At 33.6% G+C, this 20696-nt stretch overlaps 2 protein-coding genes across 2 annotated transcripts; one reads left to right on the forward strand and one right to left on the reverse strand.

Annotated features, from left to right (window-relative positions):
- The first annotated feature begins 8701 nt into the window (after positions 1-8701).
- On the forward strand, positions 8702-13823 carry LOC17874796 (homeobox-leucine zipper protein REVOLUTA). Its single transcript, XM_006279942.2, has 18 exons — positions 8702-9653; positions 9996-10158; positions 10273-10346; positions 10426-10516; positions 10606-10701; positions 10792-10905; positions 10993-11076; positions 11150-11305; positions 11387-11461; positions 11546-11652; positions 11737-11911; positions 11994-12182; positions 12264-12344; positions 12428-12562; positions 12644-12984; positions 13059-13167; positions 13284-13433; positions 13511-13823. Exons 1-18 carry the CDS (start codon positions 9421-9423, stop codon positions 13667-13669), a joined length of 2532 nt encoding a protein of 843 aa, XP_006280004.1. The 5' UTR covers positions 8702-9420; the 3' UTR covers positions 13670-13823.
- A 131-nt stretch (positions 13824-13954) lies between these two features.
- Positions 13955-17527, reverse strand: LOC17876053. Its single transcript, XM_006279906.2, has 3 exons — positions 16258-17527; positions 15217-15887; positions 13955-15134 (listed from the first exon to the last, which is right to left on the reverse strand). Exons 1-3 carry the CDS (start codon positions 17367-17369, stop codon positions 14113-14115), a joined length of 2805 nt encoding a protein of 934 aa, XP_006279968.1. The 5' UTR covers positions 17370-17527; the 3' UTR covers positions 13955-14112.
- Positions 17528-20696: the final 3169 nt, after the last annotated feature.

A 20696-nucleotide genomic window follows, 5' to 3' on the forward strand; every position in this document is an offset into this window, starting at 1 on the left:
TGAATCCCATTTTTTTATTGACAACAGTTTGTAGGTAAGAAAAAAAAAAATAGATATCTGAATAAAAGGTTTAGTGTCTTATAAAATTATTCCCCGCCGAATAATCTTATAATTCGATTTTTTAGCATGTTAAAGAATTTGAAGTTGACGAATTCCTACGAATATATATATATATATATATATATATATATATATATATATATATATATATATATATATATATATATATATATATATATATATATATATATATATATATATATATATACTACTTACCTTAATTTTAATTTTTTTAAGGTTTAAGTACGTTACGTACGTAGTACTATATATATATATATATATATATATATATATATATATATATTTTTATCATGATGATCAATCATGGAATCTTAGAGAAAAGAAATGGAACACTATCTTCAACAACAATGTTAAACGAAATAACTAGTGAAAATGTCAAATGTGTAACTTAAGAAATACATTTGGTTTCACCTCTCGAAATGAAGAAACTCTTAAAAATCCCATGTTCTATAGTAACGCTTATGTCAGCAACTTGTCATATATGTATTTTAGTTTGTGGTGAGAGAATACTGATTAGTGCTCTAATTACGCGAAAAGACTAAAGTAGTTGGTAAATCAAATCTACGCACATCACCTCTCCTCCCATTAACGAGTGGAAGTTATTTTTTATTTATTTTATGTTATAATAAAAGAATGGTTTAATTCCTTTTTTGAAACATACTATAATATACACGCATATATATATGAAAGATAAAGTTTCCACCTTGTTTAATGATCCTTAAAGCTCAAGTATATTTTGTTGGGATTAATTCTTTTGTAACAATTTATATTGGGAAATGTGTATGTGATTCTCGTACTAAACAATTATGAAATATGCTTTTATTTTTTTTCACTACTTCTACTAGCCTATGTTTTCCACTCTCTTTTTCTATTGTGTTGTCAAAGAAGACTTAAAAGCCTAGGAGGCGTTCAAGACCCTGGATTTGTGCACTAAAAGCACTCGATTTTATCTGTTGAATAATTTTCGATGCGTATTTGTTATTTGGACGTACAACAACCGCCTCTGTATAGTGTCGCCACTCTCAAGCACTAAGTTTTCAGATAATTCCCAAATACAAGAACTCCTCTACGACGTTTTTAACATTATGTATTCTACGAGAGAAACTGACTTAGTTTGTCTTTTTTTGACCAACTCATGTTTTAATACTACAATATTCAAATTGATCAAGGAAAAAAGAATTCAACTTAGAATCAAGGGATTATGGAATGGTACACAATCTTTTTCTCATTGCGATAATAACAACGTTATCGGAACTTAAGTGCGCCTCAAAGTTTCATGTACGAAATATCTCGATGTTGGAAAGATGATCGATGCCTAGTATTGGTTTCAATCCCAAAGGGACTATAATAACATGCATGTCTAACTTCCTAAATCTCTTGGAAAATATATTATAGTTGCATCATGCATATGCATCATTGTGATTTTAAATGTCCAAAAAGATATTCAAAACTTTTTTCACATATGTAACTAAAATTAGTTTTGACTTTGGTACATTACATATATCTTAGTCAGTATGTAAAAAAAAAAAAGGAATTGCAGAGGAGAAAACAAGAAAGAAGAATGATGAACAAACGTGTAGGAACGTTAACATATAGAAAATGGTACCACATTGTTACTCCGGTCAACTACATTTAATTAGGTAAGCCTTAAGCAACAATACTCTTCGAGTCGTCGTTATCAATACCAATCGAGGAGGACCCAATCCTCTGTTTTCTCTTACATGGGGTTTTGTTTACTTTGAAACAGTCAAAATGCATTTGTTGTTGTGACTGACACAAGTAAAAACTATTTCCATTTTTTTTCTTCTAAAAACGGTTAAAAAATAAAATCAATATACAAATCTTTGCTAGTTTCAACCCTAGTAGGAGCTCTCTCTCTCTCTCTCTGGTACGTAAACAAGTTATGTAATACATTTACACTAAGCTAACAAACACAACATATAATGTAAAAATGATGTGAGAGTGTGTAATTACATGAGAAAACAAAAGGAGGAAGAGGACAGAGACATAATCAAGATTTTCAAAGATGTGATGTGAATAGAGAATTTTTGATAATTAATCATTCAGTTTTGTTTTAGGGAAAGGAATATTTAAGAAGGATGACAAAAGGAATAATGAAGGATCCGACGATATGGATGGCCAATGAGAGGGTCCCTGGGTTAGGTCAGGTCTCCACATTCGACAGCTACCTCTAAAAGTACTCATGCGACCCCATGGCTCAGACACTGTGGACCCTTATGATTGGACCTTTTATGGGCCCTAAATATTTGGGTTATTGGAACATATCCCATTGTTCCCACAACTCTTCTCTCTCTCTCTCTCTCTATAAGATGGGCTCAAGAAACTCTCTTCTGTAAAGATAGCAACAATCTCATCATCACACCCTTGTATACTTTTACCTAAAGAGTAGTTTTGTCTCGTAATCTCCTCGTACACCACTTCAATTTGTTGTATGCTCCAAATTTGAACAACTTTTTTCCACATATATTTTGTTATAAGATTTGTTATATATGTATACATAATTTAGACATGTGAAACGGACATATGAATCTCCTAGCCCCCTAAGAAAACAAAACAAAACAAAACACTAGAGTCGACTGATAATGGTCAAAGTTTGGAGCGTCGGAGTTGTTTGACCGCAGGTTTCAAGAACCTTAAATTATTTTATTTTCACCACGAGTTTTAGGGTATGAGTATGACATTTTCTCTTCTTTATTTTGAATTGTTTGTGAGACAGTGTTTTTTTTTTTTTTTTTTTTTGTCAACATTTTTGTTTGTTGTGGTTTTATTTAAACAGAACAGTTGCAATAAATGTATATTGGTTCTCATCATTCAATAATTTTGTATCGACTGCAGTACACAACTGTTGTCACATATTTTTCCATTTCATGTGTATTTGGTTCAAAAGAATATATTTTAAAACATTTTAACAAGCTTAGTCGATAAAATCATTAGGAGTATTAGAAAAGCTTGGTTAGAGTTTGAGAGTTACATCATCTTCGCTAAGTTTGTATATTCAACATCTCTGTTCTGCTCGTTTTGCCCATTTTTGTACTATTCATTTTGCCATCACTGTTTGCATATTTATATTCTACCATATGATTTAACCTTTTATTAAATGTTCTGTTTTACCTTTCTCAGAACTACAGTCTTTTAATTTTCATGAAAATCTTTTTTTCATCAAACTGTCAGCCAACTAAAAATAGAGATATTAAGTAATGATAAGATTTATTAAATACGTTGGTGGAATTTTAGTATGAAGATTTGGAAAATATAATCGTAGATATCGTAGATACGTGGTGAAAGAAAACGAATGTCACAAATGAGAATTAGTAGCCGAAATCTAGAAAAAACTTAGAAAAGCAAACCACAAGTGACCCAAAAAGAAAGAAAAGAAACCACAATATTTTAGTTTTGCTTGAAAACATTATACATTACTTAGCATAACTATTTTTATGTGTATATACTTTAAGTACACACACATCTATTTATATATATATATATATAGACTTTGTGAAACAAATGATTACAAAGTAGGGTTTCAATTTTTTTTCCTTAATATGAGCAAGACTTTGAACAAACTAGGAAGGATTTAAGGGAGATTGAGATAGATGCCTGATGATTCAATCATATTATATGGGATCTTGATCTCGACATATCATTTACCCATTCATGGTAATATGGTATATGAAAACAATACGATAACAATTTACATTGGGAGGTAACTAAAGTGGACAATAATAATAAATAAGAGAAGAGAAAAAATGTTAAAATTTTGGTGGGGAAGTTGGGAGGGGGACAAAGTGGAGGAATATTAATATCCCATCAAGACCAACAACATCAACAAAAGTATATATATATTTGACAAATATATAAAAGCAAAAGATAATATATTGAACACCCAACAATATAAAAAAGGCCACAACGAATGTGACATTTTGACTTTTTCTAATATATTAATTTGGATTTATATTTTGGTTCTGAATTGGAGTTTATCTCAAGAATGAAAAAAAAAAAAATTGTGAATAATTGAGTTTTGTACTATAATGTGAAATTAATTGAGACACTTTGTTTTTTTCTTTTTCTTTCTCCGTGCATAGTCAAAATTAAGACTTGTCGCAACCACTTTGATATTGAGAGACACTTCCTGTTTTTTACTCTCTCTTTATTTTGTTTACGCACACTATAAATATCAATCTAAAGTAATAAAAGCTTTAAGTTGAATCAGGTGTTTTAGTTTAATGATATCTAAAAAACAAATACAAATATTTACTTGTGTTTTATGTTTAATCTGTGTTTTGCTGATAGTTAGAGACTGTCGTTTGTGATGGGCTTTTCAATTTATGTTACGGCTTAGCATCGGGTATTTATTTGTAAAACTCTTTATGTTATTGTCTTATTGATGTGGTCAAGTCACTTGTGTTTTAAGATATTTTTTGTCATGTATCTAATCAAAGGAATGTTTTTAACTATATATGTTTTCTTAAAGAGACAATAGAAAATATATATATGTGCATGTAGCCGAATGTGGTGGAATGGTGAGATAAGCAGTCGAATAATTACATTTATATCCATTTGCAAATTGGCTGGGATAATGTTTTAACCAAATTGTCCGGATTTAACAGTTTCTTAAGGTTTCAGATTCTTTTTGTCGTCTTGTTGTTACACAATAATACATATAGAATATATGTATATATATAGCGCATGATCTTCTTCTTTTCTTTAATGAAAATTGAAAGAATAGAACATACATTACACAATAGAATAATGGTTTCACTACTAGACACTAATTTTTTTTTTTTTAAAAGGTAATCATTGTGAGCAAAAAGACTAAATTCAACCTCAAGTTAAAAAAAGAGAAGAAGAAGAAGTTGATTATACAATTTCTAAATTAAACTATATATATTTATGTTAACTGTTTAATTTGTCGCTTGTGAAACAATCAAGCACATGGGTCAGAGGGTCACTATATATCCTATAAACTAACAACTATAGTACTATTGTGAAATATTATCATTATATATCAGTCATTAGCAACGACAAATGTCTCAAAGTTTGAATCAAAGCTATAGAAAAAAATCAATGAATGATAGTAACAATCAGATGGATGATAATCATATGTCTTCTCTCTTATAAAAAAAATATGTAGTTAATGTATCATGACGCTAACATAAGTATATATCATTTAACTGATCCAAACTTCGTAGTGGTTAGCAAAAATGCATTTACACAATAATTTAATCACTAAGCACAAAAGATAAAACTTATCGTTTAGTGATTTTTGTTTATTACCGAAAAAATTATGGAGCATCTAGATACGTCGATCATACTAGTTATAGAAACGTATAATAGTTTAACAAAAAAAAATGTAATGATAAATTGGTTAAAATGTATTGTTGTTAAAAAAAATAAAAAAGAGAGAGAGGGAGAGAGATGAAAATGGGGTGTAAATGTGTGGACAGCACGTGAGAGTTACTTTTGGCGCATGCGAAAAGCTGATGGAAATACCACATCATCAAAACACACTTTTTCATTTTTATTTATTTTATTATCATTTTTTGTAACTATTATAGAATACTCTGATTAGATGAAAAAAAGAAGTAAATAAATATAACAATTTCAATGACCCGTAAAAAAAAAGGAAAAAAAAAACACTATGCAAGTTGAAATCTTTATTATCAAACCAACGTGTTTGCTATGGTTGAAGACTAAAAATATATTTCTCACTTGCATTTTTCTATTAGCTTTTGTGGCGTAAAACACAGTATTTCTTTTATCACTATTAGTATATGTCTATATATATGATTAAGATAATTTGTTACACATTTGTATTCTATGTATAGTTTAGAATTAAGATTCATTATATAGCTGTAATATAATAGATTTGTGGCTAAAATGTTTTTAGTGTTTGTTTTTTAAAAAATAAAAAAATATGTGGATGTATGTGGGCGATGTGTGACTGAAGGGAAAGGCGCCATCCATGTCTGGAATTAAGGAACCATTTTTCTAATGATTTATTGTGATAATATGCAATTTCTTCTTCTTCTTATTTCATGAATTGTATTTTGCCATAAATTATCCTAAAAGAAACATTTTTCTCTTATTGTATGATTTGAGATTATATATATATACCAGAGTTGTTGTTTCCTGAAGATTATTTACAAAAAATAATAATATATTTTTATATGTAGTTTGGTGTTGGAGCATCGTTTGATGCAGCATATTTAAAGATGATTATGGAATGATGTTTTTGCTCATGTATGTATTAAGAGTGATGAAAATAAAAAGAAGAAGAAAAACACCAACAATAATCTTGTAATATGTAACAAATTTTTATTTAAATCATAGGATTTAATATATTTGTTGGTCGAAAAAAACAAATTTAATTTATTCGAGAAGATAAATAAATAGGAAAAAGGATATTTAGCCATATTATTTATTCATGTTTTTTTTTGCTTACTATTTTGACTTATTTATGTTTGCATACAATTCTATATAATAAACATTCTTGTTTTTCAACATACCTTAGAGCGTATAATTCGAATCACATGTGGTGAAATTATAATTGTTAATAACAAATAAATACACAAGTGGAATTTATAACCTACTTAAAAAGAAGAAGAAAAAAGGTAGTATTAAATTTTGGAACCAAAAGCAAAGTGAAAAAGTTTCTTACAGAAAGTAATTACACTTACAGATGAGTGTAGTAAAAAGGCAGTAAAAAAAATTGTCGAACAGGTTTAGTCGTATCACACACTATGTTTGACTGATCACTGTCTTCTTCTGATTCACTTTTCCATTCTATTCATTATTATTCGCTGCTAATTAAGTTTAATATTATTGTATAAGAAATCGATGCTTTAATCAGATCAGAATTAGTACTACTACTACTAAATAACTAGCTAATTTAGGCTTTTAAATAACTAGTCTTCTGATTACTAGTATTTTCCGCCACCAACGCCTCTTTTAACTTCTTAACTTTTTACATTATCACACCTAACCTAACCTACTGGCTACTGTATCTTTTGAATAGAATGTTTTTCTTTTTTCATTTGATATATACATATATATATATATATATATATATATATATATATATATATATAAATTTACCATCAAAATATGTTACAGATAACAGATATATGGAACTAGTTATCTTTTAATTTTTCACTCAAGGTCCTATTCCATAAGATCGTAAATGTAATTTGGAAATAACTATATTGCGGATGCTACAGTGTATATAGCTTAGCAGGTTATTAAACTAAGCAAAATTTGGATATATCACATATAATACAATAAACACTGCACAGTAAGATGATATGAATTTGGGTCGTATAATAAATGAAGATAAGACATGCTAACAAATAAAAACATGCACTACCCACAAAAGGATATATATTAGTGAGAGAGAAGATGTTTTGATTTGTAACAAGACATAACTTTGATTGCTTGATGTGTTTAAAATGATTATGTCAGAGACAGAGAACGATCATAGGCTCTCTCTCTCTCTTTTATTTCTTTCTAATAACATCCATTCTTATTTCTTCTCTTCTTCTTCTTTTATGGCGTCCGATAATGTCGAATTTAAATTCTATAGGTTTTTGCAACTCGAACTATCCTTAACTACATCATCTGGTTAAACTAATTACAAGCACAGCTTCAAAGAGCCTAACTTTAAAGAGTAGACCAGAGATCTTATAACTAAGTCTGCCTTTTACCTTTTTATAATGAATTGATTTAAAACTTTCATCGGACAAGATTAGTCGTTCCTTAACATTACATTCTACTCGTCGATGTTTTCATTCGGGTCATATAGTATGATTGGTTATTTTGGAAGATTTTTCTTCATCAATTAATATACATCTCCAAACATAAAAACACACACATTAATATACCTTTACAACTCTAAAATACAAAACAATGGACATATGAGAATTGGTGTTATTAGTCTTTGTTTTTTTTAAATCTTAAACTTAGAATTGTAAGATATACTCTCATTATTTTGCTCGGATTCATTTTGATTTTTTTGTAACGGATGTTCAAAAGTGGTATTTATCGTTTCTACCTAAAGTAAGTTCGGAAATTTTATCTACTTTTTTGATTTCGCAAGAATCATGTGACTAACTTTTATATTATACGTTACTCAAACAATTATATCCGTTAAATTAAAAATATACTTTTTTCTAGAAATGCATGATACGTTTCATGGTTTAATAAGAACATTTGTAAGCCTTCCCTAAAATTTCTAGTTTTCAAAATAGATTTAGTTACAAATTCAAAACTTATTACTAATCTGTTGTGCTTGATGGTTATAAAAAAAACTTACTTTGTAAGAAATTAGTAGATCTAATCCATAAATGAACAAAAGCAGAAAGATAAAATAAATGGAGTTCCTATAATGTCATTTCACAAGAAAACAATAGGGACAACTTCGTAAATGATCGCCGTATTATTTAGTATTTATTACTAAATTAATTAATTAATATTATTATTAAAAAAAAACGCACCACTTTTCTTTTTCGCTGATGCACAGCTTGTCGGTTTGCGTGCAAATCCTCTGTTTCACAATTTCTCTCTCTTCCCTTTTATTCTTCCTCTTCTTCTCTCTCCCTCTGTTTCTAAGTTCAACAGAGAGCTAAAACAACACACATCACTCTCTCTCTCTCTCCATCTCCATCTTCTTCACTTTCTCACATAACCCACTCTCTCTTTCTTTCTCTCTTGTTCTTCAGAGTCTTGAAAAACCTTTTCAGCCTCTCAACTGTACTAATGTTCATGTGTTTCTTCTTCTACATCAATTCATTGTTCCCAAGTGTTTCTGTGTCCTGAATTCTGATATTATGCTTCTTTAAGTAAGTTTGAGTTGACATCACTTCCTTAGATCAAAAGTTTTGAGTCTTCTCTGTTCCCAGAAAATCCAACTCTCTTGTTGCTTCTTCTGTTTTTTTTTTTTTTTTTTTTTTTTCTCTCTTGAAGAATCTTTAAAATTCTCAGATCTTCTGAATCTCTCTGTTTACCAAAAAAAAAAAAAAAAAAAAACTTTTAACTTTTCTTTTTGGTATTCTCTTCTTCTCTTCGTTTCCCTTTATTTTTCCAAATTCTCGTTTCCACATGTCGTTGGTCTTTCGCTACAAGCCACGACCATAGAATCTTCTTTGTCTGAAAATAAAAACACCAAAACAAAAAAAAAGAATTACAATTTACGTTTCTCTTAAGCATACGACGGACTTCCCTAAGAAATCAAAGAGAAAAGAAGAAGAAGAAGAAGAAGAAGAAGAAGAAGAAGAAGAAGAAGGTCGAAACAGTAAAGTTTGAGACTTTGGAAGCTCGAGAGAAAAAATGGAGATGGCGGTGGCTAACCACCATGATAGAAGCAGTGACAGTATGAATAGACATTTAGATAGTAGCGGTAAGTACGTTAGGTACACAGCTGAGCAAGTTGAGGCGCTTGAGCGTGTCTACGCTGAGTGTCCTAAGCCTAGCTCTCTCCGGCGACAACAGTTGATCCGTGAATGTTCCATTTTGGCTAATATCGAGCCTAAGCAGATCAAAGTCTGGTTTCAGAACCGGAGGTATTGATTCTCCCTCTTTGCTTCTCTCTTCTGGCTATAATAAATTTTTATACATCTTCTTTTTTTGTTTAATTAGGGATTTGGACTTTGATTGTTTTGGATTTATAATCTGTGTTATATTCAATGGTTACCAAGGACCACTTTTGTTGATTTGGTGTTTGATTCAATTATCCGACACAATTTCCTGTTTTTACAAAAGGCTTACATTGAATATGTCTGGTAGATTTGGTTGTTCGTTTTCTGCTCTCATTAGCTTGTCTTACTGTTCTTTTGGCTATAAGGTTAATTGTGTGATGTCTAATCTTAGCAGGTTTGCTGATTGGTTTTGTTTTGTGGTTTTAGGTGTCGAGATAAGCAGAGGAAAGAGGCGTCCAGGCTTCAGAGCGTAAACCGAAAGCTTTCTGCGATGAATAAACTGTTGATGGAGGAGAATGATAGGCTGCAGAAGCAGGTTTCTCAGCTTGTTTGCGAAAATGGCTATATGAAGCAGCAGCTAACAACTGTTGTATGTAACTTTCTTCGTTTTATATATGTTCTCAGTAGAACTAATTGTTAGTCTTATCTATTCAATAGGTAGCTTGATTTATAAATTTATTGGCTTGTTGTTTTTTAACTTCAGGTGACCGATGCAAGCTGTGATTCTGCGGTCACAACTCCTCAGCATTCGCTTAGAGATGCAAATAGTCCTGCTGGGTAAAGTCTTGTTTTGGTTTTGTAGTGAATTTTGTATCATCTTTTGTCTTGGCCTATTAACTTGGTGTTTTGTTCTTAGATTGCTCTCGATCGCAGAGGAGACTTTGGCAGAGTTCCTATCCAAGGCTACAGGAACTGCTGTTGATTGGGTTCAGATGCCTGGGATGAAGGTTATATGCATCTCCTACTGTTACTTATGTGCTTTAATGTTTTGTTTGTGTTGATATTGAAATGTGAAATCTGATGTTGTGTGTCTTAGCCTGGTCCGGATTCGGTTGGCATCTTTGCTATTTCGCAAAGATGCAGTGGAGTGGCAGCTCGAGCCTGTGGTCTTGTTAGTTTAGAACCGATGAAGGTAAGAAAAGGGTACTCTTTCTAAAGCCTAGAGATTCGAGTCAAAATGTTTAATTTTGTTAACCATTTCAGGTTTATTGTTTTCTTGCAGATTGCAGAGATCCTCAAAGATCGGCCATCTTGGTTCCGTGACTGTAGGAGCCTTGAAGTTTTCACTATGTTCCCGGCCGGTAATGGTGGTACAATCGAGCTTGTGTATATGCAGGTAATTGCTTTTCTTTATTTTGGATTAGTTTTCTATCTCTAACACTTGAAGATGCATGAATAAAATTGAAAAATGCCTTTTGGTCAGACCTATGCACCAACGACTCTGGCTCCTGCCCGCGATTTCTGGACCCTGAGATACACAACGAGCCTCGACAATGGCAGTTTTGTGGTATGCAACTCTCATAGTGTCTGTATAGTGCATTAAAACTGCTGGTTATTGATTGTTCATGTATCATTTAAAGGTTTGTGAGAGGTCACTTTCTGGCTCTGGAGCTGGGCCTAACGCTGCTTCAGCTTCTCAGTTTGTGAGAGCAGAAATGCTTTCTAGTGGGTATTTGATAAGACCTTGTGATGGTGGAGGTTCAATTATTCACATTGTGGATCACCTTAATCTCGAGGTAGTTAGATCCTTACAAAAGAACATTTTGTATTTGCGTCTTCTTAAATATTAATTAAAATTTTCTGTTCTTGCATTATAGGCTTGGAGTGTTCCGGATGTGCTTCGACCCCTTTATGAGTCATCCAAAGTGGTCGCCCAAAAAATGACAATTTCCGTGAGTGTAATATGTATATAATAACCTTGAGATATGACTGGTTCATATGCATATCTAATGATTGGGGTTTGGTTCATGTTTTAGGCATTGCGGTATATCAGGCAATTAGCGCAAGAGTCTAATGGTGAAGTGGTATATGGATTAGGAAGGCAGCCCGCAGTTCTTAGAACCTTTAGCCAAAGATTAAGCAGGTAATTCGATCGTGAGCTTAAATCTAGTTACTATTTGCTCTGTTTGGTTTTTTGACATATTATCTGTTCTTGATTTTCTTGCAGGGGTTTTAATGATGCGGTCAATGGGTTTGGTGACGACGGGTGGTCTACAATGCATTGTGATGGTGCAGAAGATATTATCGTTGCCATTAACTCCACAAAGCATTTGAATAATATTTCTAATTCTCTTTCGTTCCTTGGAGGCGTGCTCTGTGCCAAGGCTTCAATGCTTCTCCAAGTATGTTAATGTGCATAGTCTGGTACTTTCCTTTTGTCCATTTTTACTGGCTGAAATTTTTATTCTTTATTGTCTTCTGCAGAATGTTCCTCCTGCTGTTTTGATCCGGTTTCTCAGAGAGCATCGATCCGAGTGGGCTGATTTCAATGTTGATGCATATTCTGCTGCTACACTTAAAGCCGGTACCTTTGCTTATCCAGGAATGAGACCGACTAGGTTCACTGGGAGTCAGATCATAATGCCACTAGGGCATACAATTGAACATGAAGAAGTAAGGCTTCAAAGTCTTACCTGCTGAGAAAACATCATTTAGTGTTTTCTCTCTAACGTATTTGGTGTTGTTATGCTTCAGATGCTTGAAGTTGTCAGACTAGAAGGTCATTCTCTTGCACAAGAAGATGCATTTATGTCCCGGGATGTCCATCTCCTTCAGGTCAATCATTTTAAGTTCTAACCCAATGGATCTTAAAATTTATCTCATTCCAAATTTAAACTGACTTTAATGATGTATGGTAGATTTGTACTGGGATTGACGAGAATGCTGTTGGAGCTTGTTCGGAACTGATATTTGCTCCGATTAATGAGATGTTCCCGGATGATGCTCCACTTGTTCCTTCTGGCTTCAGAGTCATACCTGTTGATGCTAAAACGGTACTTGTCTTTCCTCTATCACTGATTTTTCTCTTACTTAGAGATGGTTTGTCTCAGGCTTATATATTCTTCCTCATACAGGGAGATGCGCAAGATCTGTTAACTGCTAACCACCGTACATTAGACTTAACTTCTAGCCTTGAAGTCGGTCCATCACCAGAGAATGCTTCTGGAAACTCCACTTCTTCTAGCTCAAGTTCGAGATGTATCCTCACTATCGCTTTCCAGTTCCCTTTTGAAAACAACCTGCAAGAAAATGTTGCCGGTATGGCTTGTCAGTATGTGCGGAGTGTTATTTCATCTGTTCAACGTGTTGCAATGGCGATTTCACCATCTGGGATAAGCCCAAGCCTGGGCTCCAAATTGTCCCCGGGATCTCCTGAAGCTGTTACTCTTGCCCAGTGGATCTCTCAAAGTTACAAGTGGGTTTTAATGTTTAACTATAAATCCCAAGCTTATCGATGATCTCTTACGTTAATATGTTTGTCTTTTTCAGTCACCACTTAGGCTCGGAGTTGCTAACGATTGACTCACTCGGAAGCAACGACTCGGTATTAAAACTTCTATGGGATCACCAAGATGCCATATTGTGTTGTTCTTTGAAGGTATGTATCCTAATCCAAACTAAAACCGGTTAAATCCTCTTTTTAGAATTTGATTCCGTTTTCTGTATAGAATACCTATAGTCTTAGACGTATAATGTGGTCTGGTTATGTTGCAGCCACAGCCAGTGTTCATGTTTGCAAACCAAGCTGGTCTAGACATGCTAGAGACAACACTTGTAGCTTTACAAGATATAACACTAGAAAAGATCTTTGATGAATCTGGTCGAAAGGCTCTCTGCTCCGACTTCGCCAAGCTAATGCAACAGGTAAAGAAAGGATAGATTCACTCATCTGCAGATAATGTTTTCAGTTCATTTATCTGAGAATTGTCTTGTCTCTACAGGGATTTGCATGCTTGCCCTCAGGGATCTGTGTGTCAACAATGGGAAGACATGTGAGTTATGAACAAGCTGTTGCTTGGAAAGTGTTTGCTGCATCTGAAGACAACAACAACAATTTGCATTGTCTTGCCTTCTCCTTTGTAAACTGGTCTTTTGTGTGATTCCATTTGCTAGAAGGAAAGACTAATTAAAAATTTTCGTTAGACAACTCAATTTTTTGGTTGTTGTTTAGGAAGTGTCTCTGTTTTGGTTTTTAATTTATTATGATCAAATGTTACTCATTTTTCTTCTGACATAATGTATTTGGCTTTTAAATGAGTGAGGAAAAAAAAGAGAACAGATCAATCTCTATATATATATAAAGGGGACGGTGCAGCATTTTTGTTGTAGTTACAAAAGGGGAGTTAAACTAAGGTTACAACATCTTCTCTTTAGCATTTGACATCTTGACTTTTAAATCCTTTGCTATATTTATCTTATCCCTTTAGTAATATAAACTATTCAAAAAACAAAGAATCAACAAGAATCCACAGCTAGATGTAAGAAAGAAAAATTACAGCCAAATAACTTTTTTTTTTGTATTGGCCGTTTAATAGAAAGATCTTCAGAATTTCATGCATCTAGCCGGTAAACCTGTCTGATGGTTAACGGCGACAATCTCAGAGACGTTGTTGCAACGAAGAACATCTTGACCAAGCTTAGCTCCTGCAGCCTTAAGACCTTTAAGAGAAACAGGCATGTTGAAGAGGTTGAGTGACGGAAGCTTAGAAAGCGGAGGGAGTTTCTGGTTCGGTAAGAAGTTTCTGAAATCGTCCATGAGCAAAGGAACTTCGAAATCGGTTTTGTTGTGTTTCACCACATTGTCTTTAGCTGCAATGTGAGCTCCTGGTTCCATGTGGTTGGTTGAGAAGCTTGATTGGTTAGGGAAGTTTGGGTAGAGACTAACGTATCCTCTAAGGTACATCATGTCGATTAAGAATTTCTTCCAAGAAGCTTGCCAACCGTTGGTTCTCGATTTCGGAATCTGGACAGGGTTAGCTTTCGCGTTCTCAGTGAATCTCATGTTCATGTAGACGTAGAACTCTCTCCACTGCTTTGGGAAGAAAACGGCTCCCCAGCTGCAAGGTAATTGATGAAGGTAAGGTGTGTGTGGATGGATTTGTTTGAAGAAATCTGTTGGGTTCCATTTGGGTCTTTCTTTGACGACTTCAACGATTTTGGGTGTGTAAAGAGAGATCGAGGAGAGTTCCGGGAAAGAGACTTGAGGGTCATAGTGGTAAGCCAGTAGAGCGTATTTGATCCAGAGAAAGTAATAAGGAGAGACCTCAATGTCGTCTTCAAGCAAGAGACCAAAGTCATCATCAGAAGCTGGATACCAACTCTCGCTCACAGCTCGGATTAGGCCTCCTTGGATGATTCTTCTTCTTAGTGTTTTTGGTCCGTGAGGCCAATCAAACGTGCTCACTACTTTGATCGTCTCTTCATCCACTTTGCTATCCATGTTGAAGCTGAGAGATATCTCGTCGCCAAGGTAGTATGCATTGCTCAAAGACCTAAGCAATCTTAATAAAGACTGAGCTCGGTTTTGTGTAATGATATTCACTGAGACTCTCATCTTATTCCAGTCTGCAATCATAACAATTGTTGTCAACTCGAGTAAGCAAAATTGAGAAAGCCAAATCAGAAGGCAAAAGATAATGATACTTACTTGGCAATGCGGTTGATCTTAGATCAGCCATCCATAGAACCTTGGAGATAGAAGCTCTCGGGAGAAGAACCAGTGCGGTGCCATTAGGATTTGTCTCAGTAGCCATTTTCAAAGCTTTCTTGACATTAGGATCAGCATCAGCTACCGTAATCACCACGCTTGGGTTATGGATCTTAATAAGGCCTTTGATGCTCGAATACACAGCTTGGAAAACAGGCACCTCTGAGTTAGACACACCCAAGATAGCTCCAACTTCCAAATCAAAAATCTTGAATCTCCTCTCCTTGCAAACAATCTTAGGCCACTTCAAAGCCGAGGCCGCATCCTCGCAAGGACAGAAATTCCCACCGGATACCGCGATATAAGCCTTTTTACCAACAGTGCCTCTGAACTTCTCAAGCAAAGGACTAAGTGCTTTAACTTCATCGATGGAATGAGCGTAAAACAAAGCGTCGATCTTCTGAGGATGCATCGCAGCCCACTGAGTAATATAACCAGTGGAAAGCGCTTTCCACCATTGATTGTCTCTCACTTCAACAATGTTTTTGAAAATCACAGTAGTCTCAGACACATAAGCTAGTCTGTGTTCACTATCTCCCCATGTCTCCTTATCGTTTGGATCAACAGGTAGAACAAACGAACCTGCATTCCTGTATTTCTGAAGCTGATAACTGCAAACACACACACCAAAACAAAAAAAAATCAAACCACAATTATTACTTCATAACAAATAAAAAAGTTCCCTTTTTTCTTACTTTCATCATTAGAAAATTTAGAATTATTAAAACCTAATTCTTTTATATAATTAATAATCATAGTATAACAAAACACGTGATTGTATACTCACATGAAGTTCATCATCCTAAAGACGTTACTACAATGATTAATACGAGATTTTACAATACTATAATATATTAATATTCAGTTGAACACCATTTTCGAAAAATAAAGTTTTAATTATGATTAACCAATTCAAACATTGCCTTATCATACACTCAAAAACTTCAAATTCCCGAGAAGATCGAGGAACGTGAAACTAACCTCAGGTGAAGATCTTCACCAGTAGAGAATGTGAATGGCTTCTCGATGAACAAGGCTTTCACGAGCTCCGCCGATAAGAACCACGAGCTTGATAAGAAATCAACCTGAAGAATCCGATCTAAGGTGATGTCATAAGCCGGATCAGGCAAGTAAAGCCCAGCTTCCTTAGATCTAAACTTCCTATAGCTCGGAAACGTGAAGTCCTTTTGCCGGAAAGGCAGAATCCTCCCGATGCTTCCCAAAACGGAGTTTTCGTATTTCTCAGTTCCGGCGACGTGTGCGAGCATCTGAAGCATCTTCTTCCCAGGAATCATATCGTCGTCGAGTATGTAAACCAGATCCGCTTCTGTTTGAAGCGCGATCTGGAATCTTCCATAGTATTTGAAGTCGTAATTTGAGCTGATGAAGCTGATTCGAGAGTCGTTGTAACTCCCGGCGATTCGCCGGAGAGAAGCTTCGTTTGGACTTCCGAAGGCCAAAACCCAGACATGGTGAAACGGCAGCGTTTGGTGGAGGAGCGAATCAAGCTGAGCACAAAGTGTTTTCCTCTTGAAATGGTTCAGTATCACTGTTACTTTGGGTTTATTAGGCCCATTTAAAGCCCATTTAGATTTCATCTTCATCAACTCTTCTAGACTCTCAGACCCAAGATTCTTCCTCTGGAACCCCAAAACGTCGTCGTATAGCTCCCTCTTCATCTTGATCATCTGCTGATCGTTCGATTTCTTCTGCGAGAAGTCGATTTTCTCGTACTCGCAGACGTCCGCCGGAGAAACCATCGCCGGAAAACTGTCTTCCGATTTGAGGAAAGAGGCAGAGTCTTGGTAGTGGCTGACGACGTGAGGTGTGACGATGTAGCTGCGCATGTTATGGGCCCATTTAGTGGCCCAAGTGAAGTCAGGCTTGGCCCTTAAGTCAATGGAAGGACTCATGTAGTAGAGAAGTCCGGTGGCGTAGACGGCAAATGCGAACTGAAGAAACGTAAGGGCCGTCACGAACTTGGCGGAGTTGAGTTTCCGGCTAGGCTTTGGTTTGCCGGAAGAATATTCACCGAAGATGCTCTCTATATAATCGCCGCCGCTTCTCACAGCCGGTGGTCGTATAAAACCCATTTTGTCAGAATCCAAAACCTTATTGTGAGAGATATAGGAGAAAGAAAGAGAAATAAGAATGTAGCGTTAAAAGTTGCTGTTTTTTCTTTGTAAGCTATTTGGAGAAATGTATATATATATATAGAGAGATGAAGAAGGCATATAAACATATATTTTATATATATAAAGTGAGTTTTGTGGGTGAAGAAGCATTACGTAAGGGGGATATCACATGGGGTAAACGTTCATTAAGAATAAAGTAAAGTGTTTATATGAAAAATTCATTGGTTGAAATATGTTATTTAAAAAGGTTACGCGATACCTTTAGATTTTATAAATTAATTTTCTATTATTCAAGAAAAAATATGATTATATATGTAGGTTATTTTTAAGATAAATTAGGATAAATTAGGACAACACTCAACGGAAAAAGCCGGGTTCATTGGCGTATATAAGGGTTACCCCTTTGCATTTAACACTTCCATATGCTATGTTTTTTTTTTCTTTCTTGCATATATATACAATAATCGTATGACGAAGAACAATATATATAGTTTTATAGTTAATTATATAGTTCACTTTCTTGATATGAATCAGAGAGTAAGAGAGTTTAAGATGAACTAAACTCAAAAGCGTTCAAAAGCTTAACCAATATTAATGTGCTCAATATATGTTTGTTCTATAGTGTATGTAAAGATGAATGCAGCATAATCGAGAAGGGAGAACATAAAGTATTATAATACCTTTGTGTACATGATGGATCGATCGAGCCGAGCGTATAATGTGAGAGAATCAAGCCTTTTCTTCTTCAACAATCGATCCACAAGATATATTAAACTATTTCTTGTTATACAGATTCTCTCCTTGAATAGTATAAAAGAGTCTAAGAATCCAAAGAAAGGAAGAAAGATTTGAGTAGAGAATGAGTTATTGAAAGTTTTTTAGAGTTTAAAAACATTTTATAGCAAATGTCTCGGACAAGCGATGTTTTGACTTTGCAATTTGCATAAAAGATACGTCGTTGAACTTTGCAGCAAATTTTGCCACCTTTTTTTTTTTCTTCTTATATCGTATCAGCTTCTTAGTTATATCTTACTATTCTCGGTTTTTTTATTTTATTATTGGAACTTAGCCGAACATTTTACCAGAATTTTTCCATTTTGGACAGCTTCATGTATCATGTAAATTCAATAAAAACAAGAAAAATAAAAAAGTAGAAAAGGTTTGTAATGGTTTTCTTAAACCCGTATATTTTGGATTGAGAGCCTAGTTATTTTTTTTATTAGATGAATAAAAAAAAAATTCCATGTGCAATCGAGTTTAGATCTGCTAATTAAAACCGAAGTAGTTTTTGTTGAACTAACTATTGTACTTGAAAAGTTTAAATAAAGAGATTTTTTACAGTTAATGTATAGCTTTGCATTCTCAGTTCTCCTCTATATCTATCTATATTTGGATAATTATCATGATGTAGATATTTTAGACATACACTTTCTCTGTATAAAGACTTTTCAGGCACATTATATTTTGGTGTTGGTGCTCTTATGACCCATTACACTTGCACCATCCATCAATTGATCGTTCAGTTCTTTCTTTGATGCTGCATTTCTTATGAGTGCTTGTTTCACTTAAGATTATTCCTTTGTCTCATAGCGCAAGATGATATCATATTTTGAAAAAAATGACATTTTCATCCTTAAGGTATATGATCAAATGATCAAAATTTACAAAACAGTAGCAAATTCTGGATTTTGGCTTTGTGATAATTAGGAAGATACTAATCTTCTTGTACATTTCAACAAAACAATAACAATAACAAGCTGCTGGATTTTGACATGATGTTTTCTTTGGATTGTACAAAAAGATTAGTATATTTTCTCTTTATCTTGTGTAAATAAATAATACTTAGTCTCTAATCCATGATTATTATTATTAAAGCTATTATTTTGTTCATACTAATAGTTCTTTGTTACTTTGATTACGAGTTTTTGAGGTCGGTCACACATGTGTGACTTTAATTAAGAGTATAATTATCCTTCTTCACACTATTGCAATATGGTGAACATGATTGCTACCTTTTTCTATTTGACGTCGATTGCTTCTTTAGACCCATCAGGTTTATATATACACAACACATCAATAATACGTGTGCGATTACATTTATACACACAAGTAAATAATTATTCAAATATGAAAATGCATGTGATTTATTTTCTTCTAGAGCTACGACTATATTTTTACTCATAAATAAGTTCTCGTACATTTAATTGCCCATGTGATTTTTGCAAATTTCAAATGAAATTTAATTACGAAAAAGTATTTCATTTTATATTTTACTGGTGGAGAACATAAAACTACAAAAAAAAAAAAAGAGAACCCACCATATTACAACTAGTACGATTAAATTTTGCTTTTATATGTTTGGCGTTGAAACTAGACAAGATGATTTTGAGCAGCGGGTATAACTAAGTTTGGAGACAAACTAGGCATAAAAGTGAATTCTAATTAACGAAATTGATTTATGATGCTCGGTCTCTCCAAAAATAGAAACTTGTTGTAGTAATATATTTTTCTTTTTCCGAAGGAGTCGTAATTTGACTTCTCATAAACCAACTCTTTTCTCACGACCAAGCAGCTTCGTTGTTTCATTGTACCTAATATATGTAGACCGACATATAGTTATGAACACAAATGTTTATTGTAAATTACTTATTAGAACTTCACCAAACTTAGCTTTTACTATTTGTCAACTTCCTAGTGTCAAGTACACCACTTTCTAATGTGTGTATACAACATGTATATGTCTGATTCAAAGTCAATGTACAAGTGGTGATAAAATTCTCTCTATTATTAAATTATAATTTGCTGAGAGGTTTGATATCAACTTGTTGTTAACAAGAACAACACATCATATATAGATTCATATGCAACCAACGTCTGCGCTTGTTTGTCTAGGGTAAATTATTTATGGGTAGATAATATTAATTGATGATGTCAATAATTACAAGCTGTTATTTAACAAAAAAAATAGTTACTTCTCAAGAAAATTGTGAATTGTTTTGTCTTTTATTTGTAAGTACAAATAATCTCTAAAAAAGGAAAAACTTACAAAAAGAACATATTACTGTTGGCAGCAGACAAAAAAGCCACCAAAGCAAGTTGATGGATGCATCATGCATGTAACGAAAAAGAGAGTTCTGAAAAATCATTTTTGAATCTATCTAAATAATAGTAAGAATGAGCATGATTAGTCGATTAAGTTTAACTGATTAAACATGAATGAATCGAAGTATAAACAGGATTATGATACTAGTATTGTTCCACTTTTTCTTCTTAAAAATAGTAAAA

This window comes from Capsella rubella, unplaced genomic scaffold (genome assembly GCF_000375325.1).
Source record: "Capsella rubella cultivar Monte Gargano unplaced genomic scaffold, Caprub1_0 scaffold_8, whole genome shotgun sequence".
NCBI classification, from domain to species: Eukaryota; Viridiplantae; Streptophyta; class Magnoliopsida; order Brassicales; family Brassicaceae; genus Capsella; species Capsella rubella.